This window comes from Heliconius melpomene, chromosome 12, assembly GCF_056956725.1.
Source record: "Heliconius melpomene rosina isolate 202511_hmr_F chromosome 12, ASM5695672v1, whole genome shotgun sequence".
Classification (NCBI taxonomy): domain Eukaryota; kingdom Metazoa; phylum Arthropoda; class Insecta; order Lepidoptera; family Nymphalidae; genus Heliconius; species Heliconius melpomene.
The window spans coordinates 8,657,598-8,667,825 of NC_140400.1; the positions used below are offsets into that span (position 1 = coordinate 8,657,598).

The 10,228-nt window shown below is 32.1% G+C and overlaps 1 protein-coding gene across 1 annotated transcript; it reads left to right on the forward strand.

Moving 5' to 3' along the window:
* Positions 1–3,761: 3,761 nt before the first annotated feature.
* On the forward strand, positions 3,762–8,990 carry LOC146533752 (venom serine protease 34-like). Its single transcript, XM_085193792.1, has 6 exons — positions 3,762–3,809; positions 6,811–6,937; positions 7,274–7,377; positions 7,866–8,067; positions 8,301–8,364; positions 8,819–8,990. Exons 1-6 carry the CDS (start codon positions 3,762–3,764, stop codon positions 8,988–8,990), a joined length of 717 nt encoding a protein of 238 aa, XP_085049918.1.
* The last annotated feature ends 1,238 nt before the right edge of the window (positions 8,991–10,228 follow it).

The window sequence follows — 10,228 nt, forward strand, 5'->3', positions numbered from 1 at the left end:
ACCGTAGCGTGTAAAGGAATTTGACACTAAAATGTTGGAACAAATCGCCAGAAATTTATAAGTTTAGGAGAAATTTCGAATGTATAATTTATTTTATATTAGAACTAGCGACCCTCGCGGCTTCGCCCGCTTTTACTACTGGATTATTCATATAATGTATGTTTGCAAAGCACTTAAGATAATGTGAAAATTAGTTAAACCCTAATGCAAGCCGCATTTTCGTAGTTTCAATAAGGATTTTCCAATTGCACAGCAAGGATTTTTAGTAGGTTCCTTAATTTTAAATCTATGCTACTAATCTTTTCAAGTACTTATTAAAATATATTTAAATGACTATTTTTAGATAGTTAAATGACTATTTTTAAACGGAAGAAATTACAAACAAAATCCTACCTACTAATAACTACTACAAAAAATATGAAACCAAATATATCGCGCTGAAATAATACATTCAACTACAATTATCCAATACGTGCAAACGCATCTAAATCTTGGTTGCTATAGAGGCAGGCGGGTTTTTTTTTTTCGAGCTTGTGGTTAATGCTGAAGAGGGTATTCTGTCCCTGGTGAAAAGCAAGCACTACGTGGCTGCGGTGAGGAAAATTAAATATTCGGGAATCGAACCCGGGCCGCCCGCGTGGCAGGCGAGAGTTCTACCACTGAACCACCGATGCGTGTAAGGCAGGCGGGCGCGGCGGACGCATGGCGAGTGGCTTCTAAAGTACTTATTAAAATTTAAAACAGTAAGACAGTTTCGATCTACATTAAATGGCCAACGTAACTAATATACTTATTTATATGCTGAGAGTAAGGGATAAGTGAAACTTGAGTAACATACAGCTGATGTGTCAACGGCGTGATGTGTCAACAATTAAATGCGTTTTTCTGTAAAACTATTCGCAATTTCGAAATAGTGTAAAAAACAAATTTTATCTTCGTTTAACGTAGAAAATTAATAAAGTATTTAAAAGGATAAGGATTAATACCATTATGGAAAAATATGACTCACAAAAAAATATATATTGAAATTATTATTTTTAGACAGAAAAATGATCACTACACGTTATTCTTAAAAGATACGAATATGCCGTCGCGGACTTTTTTGTAGATCTTATTAAGAGGAACAGTACTCCAGTACATTTTTTTCATGTAGTACTTACCATTAAAGCAGCGCATGCGCGAAAGTGTCTCAACGGGTAGGACTTTATACACATTTATCGTATTTATGTTAATTACCATAAGAATTTACAAATAATAAACTATATATAAATAGTAGTAATGTTCCCTACACCTTCTATTAAAAATACTCGACCTAATGGTGAAAACCGCATCAAAATCCGTTGGGTGGTTTAGAAGAAGAAGAGTTAGAAACAACAGACAGACACGAAAAGCGACTTTGTTTTATAAGATATAGGAAGTATTAAAAATATACAGGATGTAATCTCTCTCTCAGTCTCTACACTTTTACAATAAAATAAATATATCATTAAATATAACACCTAATTTTTCAATTCCGCATTTTGTCTATATCAAATAATAACACTTTTATATAATAGAGGCAAGAAACGAATACGCTGTACGTATTTTAAAGCATAATTTTATAGAATTTCAACTTAATGTCTCCCACATTTCATAGTATTATAAATGAAAATCCAAGATAAGAAGATTTATTGAAAACACAAATGCAAGTAACTGTCCAACGCAGACTGCAACTCCGATACACATTCGTATGAAATATATTGAAAAATGCGAACGCAGCGAATAATTTCAATTTTAAAAACATTCTTCCTGGATTATGTTATATATTTTAGTTTAGTTTAATATAATTGTATTAAACATGGAGGCTTTGTGTAAATGAAGTTTTACATAGGACAACCACAACCACTCGTTGACAACCACTACCACCACCATCACCACTCGTTTAAGAAGCATCATTTTAAGATCTACCCATCACATAAAATCGTAAAATTTTTAACAAAAAGAAAAACCGACTTCTAACAACGAACTAAAAAGTGAAAAATAATTATACAAAGATTTTATAATTGTGAAGAAATATATTAATAAAAATTAATTTATTGTTTCAGTTCTTCTGTTCGTTTTAAAAATTATTATTCTAAAAATTTCCACGACCTTTTCCAAAGTTTCGATAACTATTAATTTACATATTTCTATACTAGCTTTTGAAAGTTGTCAGAATTATCTTAACCAGAATCTCATTCTCAAATCTAATTCCGAGACGCCATACTTATCAGTTGAAAACTTTGAAAGTAACTAAAGTTAGTTTTGCTCTAAAGATCTCACCGTATTGAGTGAGTGAAGAGGAGCCATGCTTTTGTCTTAGTTGACCCAATATCTAAATTGTAGGTCTAGTTTACCCACTTTCCCTTTGAAGTTCCTATAGTTCTAATATATTGTAGTAGGAAATTATTAAAGGCGTAAGATTTTTCATTATATAAGAACATTTTTTAAATAAACTTTTTGAGGGTTTTTCAAGCCAGTCGTGGCGAATGTGTGCGACTGTAAAAGCAACAGGTTGTTCAACGCGACAAGTTCGATTCCCACTCGAGAAAATAAAATATAATATTTTCATTTCTTCGCTCTGGTAATGAGGCAAAGCGCGAATTCCCAGTTTCCCTCTGACTATCATGCTATGTGTGGGCTACAGTGTGAGGCTTAAAAAAAATCTTTTTTTAAAGCTTTTAAGCAAAAAATAAATAAATATGAGCTTTTATTGTAACTTATGAAATATCGATACAATTAACACTTTTTTTCTATATTCCTTATTTTGTCGAGATAGCCTATTCTAAAAAAAAATATCTAAAACAAATAATATCTATAATATAGACTACTTGCTTTAAATGAATGGAATATTGTCATGTTGTAACAAAAAACCCAGTCAAGTGTAAGTTGGACTCGCACACCGAGGGTTCCGTGCCAATTTTAATATTGTAAGGCAACCCTAGTACTCCACTGAAAAATCGAATTTGCAATAAGCTTAATACAATAAAGAAATGTCAATATTAATACATTAATCAATCATAGCTATTTAAAGTTAAAACATTGAAGTCTTTCTGAATGCACGAACCACCCACTCTCCACCAATAAATATAGAGTGCCTTTTCACTAGTTAAATATTATTTTTTAATTTATTTGAATATTGCATCGGACTTAAAACGTACCGATTTTGTATTCATTTAATTTGCGTTTTACTGACATTCAATTTGATTATTCTGCCTTGTATTTTTACTTGCTTTTTGTTTTTTTATAAGGCATTTCCTTTTAAATTTGAAAAATAATTAATAATTATGACACCAACTTCGTACATACAGTTTCCCCACCCCACCCCCCACGATTATTAATAATTTTTATTTGCTCGATCGACACATAAATTCTGCGTCTCCTGCTAAGCTGAGAAAACTCTAAAACTTCATGGTAAAAAAACTTTCTCAATATCGCTGACAATCATTACTTGTAGGTACAACAAAGCTGAAATTTGTTTGGTTGAACGTCCTAATCTCAGAAACTAGTGGTTCGAATCGGAAAATTATTTTGTTTTCGATAGGAAAATCTTCGAGGAAGGCATCAGCAGGTTCACATCTAACCCACTGTACTCGTTGGTTAGATTTACCTCATTCAAAGGGTTGCTGTCCAGTTTTTTGTCGTATCCAATTAAATATGTCTATGTCCGGCCTTTTCGGCTTGTGATAGGCTTTTAGTTAACATTACATAGTGCACTCAGCGCCATAGAACTAGTAAAAACAATGGAAGATAAACAAGACGAGTTAACGACGACCGACGGGCAGAAGACAGTAGCTGTTTTTGCGTAGAAAAAAAGTATAGTTAGAGAAAGTAGTAAATAGAGTATAATTTATATTATTTTAGTTACTACGACTTGATCAAGCGACCCAAGCCGCAGGTTAACATTAGTTAAGCCATGAATGCAATACAAAATTTATTAAGTCACAACAATTCAATTAATTGCATATAATAGTGTTGATAGCATTACGATTTAGAATTAATTACATTTCGCTTTATACATATATATATACAGACATATATAGATTTTATTGACAATTTGGATAGTAACGGAAATCGTTTATCGAATATTTGTTTTAATTGGAGCTTAGAGTGTGTCAGGTCATTTAGTTATAGATTTTTAATAAAATCATTGGAATAGTGTTAGTTTCCTTTATATATAAAACTATAAAAACCATATTTATAAGTGTAAAATTCGGCGGAAATCGAAAAACGTAAGTGTCTTAATTGGGAACAGTGTCTTAACAATAGGTTACCTCTGCCTACCCCGCTATATGCGGGAAGCAGCGTGAAACGGAAACAAGACGATGAATCAAATTAGGGTGGAAAGCAGAGCTGAGTCTATGCCTATCCTGCTATATGCGGGATTAAACATGAAACTAAAGCATATAATGTTCCCACATTTGTATTTGATCCCAGAACTCTTAACTCTCCCTGTATTATATACATTAGCTAACCAATACGCCACAACGATGCTTACCTTGTAGCTACTTATATAAATATACATAACAACAAACATTTTAACCCGTCTAAATATTTTCTCACGCAATTTTTGCAAACACTATTAGATATTCGTATAAATCGAAATATCCTGTATAAACTTAATTTCGTAGCTCGCTCTGTTTACTTAGCAATGCTCCCAAATTTACTTGGCAAATTGGCTAAATCGAATCAAGTGACAAATCTTACAACCAATCCTGGTGATGTCAATGTTATATGTTGAAAAGAGTTGTTACGTTTGATTAGATTTTCTTTTGGAGAATTGTGTTGAGTGCGACCTTGAGTTTCACCACTCAACACTCAACACCTACCCTACCCAATGTATAGGATGAAGCCAGGCCTGAACCTAAAAAACATTGTCTAACTTTGGAGCAAATTAATAAATTACCTTATTAAAAATATTTTTATAATTTATATTTTAAGATATTGTAAAACTTTATTCTTTTTTTTTCATTTAATAAAAATAAAAAAACTATAAGATAATTTAAGAAGGTAGTTGCAAATTGCATAGTTTATATGTACAGTGTAAATATATAAAGTGGCATCTAAACCTAACCTCGACCGTATGCAAATTCCGTTTTTCACTCATGAAAACAATATCTCTCTATGCAGGCGCTACCTATTATTAAATAGAGATTTTTTTATTTATTTTTATATTTTTTCTCTGTGCAATAGTTTTTTTTTAGTACCTACCCTATACAAAAATTCAGCAACTACGGTTGTGAATGTTAATATCAACAACATACATTGATTGATTTCCTCCACTCCGATGCAATATCTGCTATGTTATTAAAATGGAACGGAGTGACATAACTATATTCTCTCTCTTTGTCTATCCCATAAAATGTGCCAAAGAAAAAATAAATAAATAAAAGTTCTTAGATAAATTATTGAACATCCTTCAATTAATAAAATTTAAATATCTATACTAATATAATAAAGCGGAAGAGTTTGTTTGTTTGTTTGTTTGTTTGTTTGTTTGAACGCTAAGATCTCTGGATCTACTGGTCCGATTTTCATTGTTTTTGTTTTGTATGAAAACTGCATTCTTCAGAAGTGCTATAGGCTATATAACATTACATTACACATATATACTAATATATTTTAAAGTACATTCTAATTTGACATGCAATTTATTCTGCCATGTTAATAACAACCGTCGTTGCTACGCGACCGCTACCGCGACGTTTTGATATTCATCCTTATGGAAATAAATATAATAGTCACTTTTAGCATTTTATCTAGATTGAAATTATAGTTTACTGTATAACATACTAATAAATAATTAAGGAGATGTCACTGATTCTAAATGACCTAGCCTACGGGCGGCACAGTATGACCGACGCGAACGGGCAGATGACGTTGACGGTTTTATAAATTTTCATACATTTTCGAACTTTATTTGTTGTTTATAATTAATTTAAAATACACTTTGATTCTCTTCTTATTTTATTTGATATTGCCCGCTAAAATTATCCTACTTAATAGAGAGAAATGTTTAGTTATTTCGTAGAGTAGTAGAGTCGATATCTATGTACACACGCACGGAAAACTTTATGTACTTTTTCTAATATTAAGAATACCTATCCTTTAGTTACTTTTAATCCTTTTGTTAGTTCATTTCAATAACTCAGATATTTTTTTCTAATAATGTGTATCTACTTATTATTCTTTTTGATTATTTGAGCTTATATTTTCTTACTAATTCTATTGAGAATTGAAAATAATTTCATGAATATATTTAATAAATATTGTTATAGTTGAAGCAGGCGTAGCCGCGTCCGGGTCCACTAGTCTATATCTATACTAATATAATAAAGCGGAAGAGTTTGTTTGTTTGTTTGTTTGAACGCTAAGATCTCTGGATCTGCTGGTCCGATTTACTTTGTTTTTGTTTTGTATGAAAGCTGCATTCTTCAGAAGTGCTATAGGCACATATAACATTACATTACACATATATACTAATAAATTAAAATACTTTCTAATTTGACATGCAATTTATTCTGCCATGTTAATAACAACCGTCGTCGCTACGCGACCGCGTTTGTTACCGCGTCATTTTGATATTCATCCTTATGAAAATAAATATAATAGTCACTTTTAGCATTTCATCTAGATTGAAATTATATTTCTATAGAAATTATATTCTTATATTTCAAGCAGGCGTAGCCGCGTCCGGGTCCGCTAGTTATACATATAAAGAAAACAAAATTTAGTCGTTAACTTATAAAGATAAACTAAAACTCTAACAATTATATGTATTTCTCTCATTAGACTCCATCATGCTCTGGGGATCGTCTCTTGATATCTCGCACGGGGGACCCTCAGTTAACTTCATCTGAATACTACTGCGGCCGAGGCTCTGTATCTGCAGTGTCTGTGGGGCGGACTATAAGTGTTGGTGAGTAGATATTTTCTGGCAAAACTATTTTGCATATACAATGGAATATTTTTTTTTTGAGCTTCACGCGGTATCCCTGCAGGATAGGCTGCAGGATATGCGGAGTTAGGCTAGTCTTAAGATACTTCCCTCCGCCGTATTCTGCAGGACTTCAACACCGTTCTTTGTCTCGTTACTAGAACGAGAAAAATGACAATATCAAATATTTTATTTTCTGGAATGGGAATTGGAACCGTTTCTATAAACAGTCTTATAATATTCAATTTCAGTGCTAATGTAAAATTTATTTTCAATAACATTATCAGTTTTACATTAATGAATATGTTTTCTTTTCAGGGTTAATAACGTCAAAATACAGTACAGGAGGTAAATTCTTATGTCAACTATACGCACAAAAGGATGCGTCCGGCAGTTCATGTTCATGCGGATATTCGAGAACTGTGAGTAGTTATGAAAAATGTTGTAATTCTAATAGAGCAGACAACAAAGCAATTACTAAAAAACTATAAATTTTAGTTACTTATTTTTTAAATCTAAAACTAAAATTTAATTATTAAGTTGCTCTTAAGAATTAAGGAGTTCCGTTACTTTGTCATGGATTCCATAATCAGAACCTAAGCAAACTCTCATCACACCACCGTTGAAGTACATCCTTTCCAATAAAAAAAATCATCAAAATCGGTCGGGCGCAAGGGTGTGACTGTAACGCGACGGTTGTGGATTTCTTTCGGGGGAATAAATTGTTATTTATTTATATTTTCACCTCTCCGCGTTAGCATTAAGACAAAAAGCGCCTCTCAATACGCCATGCTTCGAAAAATTCGGCGGAAAGTGGGAATCGGAGTGTGTTAACACTATCCCTTCTCTCTTTTTAACACTATCCGTTCTCTCTGTATCCCGGATACACGCTAAATTAAAATATTTTTAGGATCGAATCGTTGGCGGAGAAGAAACAAAGCCTAACGAGTTCCCTATGATGGCCGGCATAGTGTACGTGGACGAGAGCGCTATCAAATGTGGAGCTGTCATCATTTCTAAGTCGTACGTCCTGACTGCCGCCCATTGCGTGAAAGGGAAATCTCTAAACCAAATTGGAGTTATTGTAGGTGAACACGATATTAGCAGTGGAAGTACGTATCTTAAAATTGTTTTAGGATAAGCTTAACTCGATCTCAGAAATGACAATTAGCGTTAATTTTAACTGACATTGAGACTATTTATTTTTTATATGATGTGGAAATGTCTATATTTTATATACGTTTACATTTGTTTAAACGAATAACGACCAAATGTAACAATTATTACAATTATTTACTTTATTTTAATAATAATTACTTATGTAAATTTATAACTTTCATTACAGATGATTCGCCTGCAACACAACTTTTTAAAGTGCAATGGTATAAAGCACACCCGGACTTCACAACGTAAGTTTTATAACTAATGATGTTTTTTTAGTTTCGTACTTTAACTTTTAAAAAGAAAGAAAACGGAACCCTTATAGGATCAAAATGTCGTTTAATGTTGCCTTTTTTATATTTAAGCTGTATTCCGTGGTGTGGTGTTAAGACGCTATATTATAATTAAGACATTTCCGTTCCCAACTTCCTGCCCAATGTTTGAGGCATTATCAGCACCAGAGCAAAGAAGTAAAAAATAATAATTCATTCGTCCATCCTGCCAATGCGTCACCATATTGTGAAGCTAAAAACAAAATAAAAGGTAAATCTCGAAATAAACCATGTAGTTTCATCAAGTGTATGGCGCAGTAATAGTACGCTAATATAAGGGAAATAGAAGTGCAGGGAATCTCTAAGAAATGATTTCTCCTACGAAAAGGTGTAAATATAGTTGTAAATAATTTGAACATTTTTTTTCCAGAGTTAATTACGATAACGATATAGCTGTGGTAAAAGTTCTCGGTCAAATAGTGTTCTCATCTCTCGTCGGGCCTGTGTGTCTACCTTTCAAATTTAGGAATAATGATTTAACTGGCGCCGTGGTCACTATTTTAGGTAAACTGATAACTTCAAAAAACTTTTACATTTTATAGATGTTTATTTTTATAACAACGTAACCATTGTGTAGATACATATTTATTGTGTAGTTGTTTTATGTTTCAGTTTTTAAACATGTTTTTTAACTAAAAACTTAAATAACCATAAAAAATATTTATAAAAATAAGATTTTTTGTCTTATATTAGTAGGTATTTTAGTTGTAAGCTTTTATTAATATTTAATATTTTAAAGAATTATTTCACATATTAATTACAAAATAAATTTAAATCTAGACGTAAAAAAAAATATATATTAATCTAGTATTTATATAAGAAATTTAAAATCTAATTATAAAAATGACGTTTACAAAACCGTAGATTAAAAATCAATTGCATGTGAAATATGTCCGGCGATAGCTGCTATAGATCTCGCGAACTAATTACCCGTCACAATCTCCTGATGCGGGGCTATTTTACACTGATAGGACGATTTTTATAGATTTTCTCACTTAATTTACTAACAGATAGAATTTACTATTACTGCTAATTTACTTTTAGATATAAAGAATTATTTAAAAAAACAAATTTCCCGATTTCTTCAATTGTAAAATATATTCGAAAGCTTAATCTTGAATTGTACAATCAAAATTTTTATCCAAAAATGTATAAATATATATTTTTTTATGTTTTTTTTGTTTGTTTTTTTTTATGGAAAAAGGACAAGGCAAACGAGCGTTCGGGTCACCTGATGGTGATCACCGCCGCCCACCCCGTGCAACACCAGAGGAGCTACAGGTGCGTTGCCGGCCTTTGAGGTGGCGATAGACGCGCTTTTTGAAGGTACCCATATCGTACCGACCTGGAAACACTGCCGCGGCTAAGTCTACCCGCGGCAGTCCGTCCCACATTTCACATTTCACAGTTTTTTTTATTGTTTTTAAGGACACCCGTCATTCCACATTTCACAGTTTTTTTATTGTTTTTTTAAGGACAAAAAAACGATGATTTCAGAAATATTGATTCGTTCTTTTACAAATTACAAAATATGTATGAGGAAATACATAAAACTATTATACAATAGTATTGTATTTCGCAAAAGAATTGTGCAGCATGATGCGTTTTCGAACAGAGTTAGGTGCTCGTAAAGTCTATGTTTAAAAATCATGCTCAAGTCTGAGATCTGTCTTGAGAGCGATCTCATCTAGGAAAATGCTAAATGGGAAAGAAAGTGTTAAAGAAGACATAGTATTTCCTCCCTAAGATCTTTTATCTATAGAATTTTAAATATATTATC

What these genes read in the sequence shown, in the direction of transcription:
- LOC146533752 (XM_085193792.1), top strand. Translation starts at nt 3,762, where the DNA reads ATGGAAGATAAACAAGACGAGTTAACGACGACCGACGGGCAGAAGACA. An exon ending in ACACGATATTAGCAGTGGAA is followed by an intron (nt 8,068 to 8,300) that starts GTACGTATCTTA and finishes CTTTCATTACAG; the next exon opens with ATGATTCGCCTGCAACACAA. An exon ending in GCACACCCGGACTTCACAAC is followed by an intron (nt 8,365 to 8,818) that starts GTAAGTTTTATA and finishes TTTTTTTTCCAG; the next exon opens with AGTTAATTACGATAACGATA.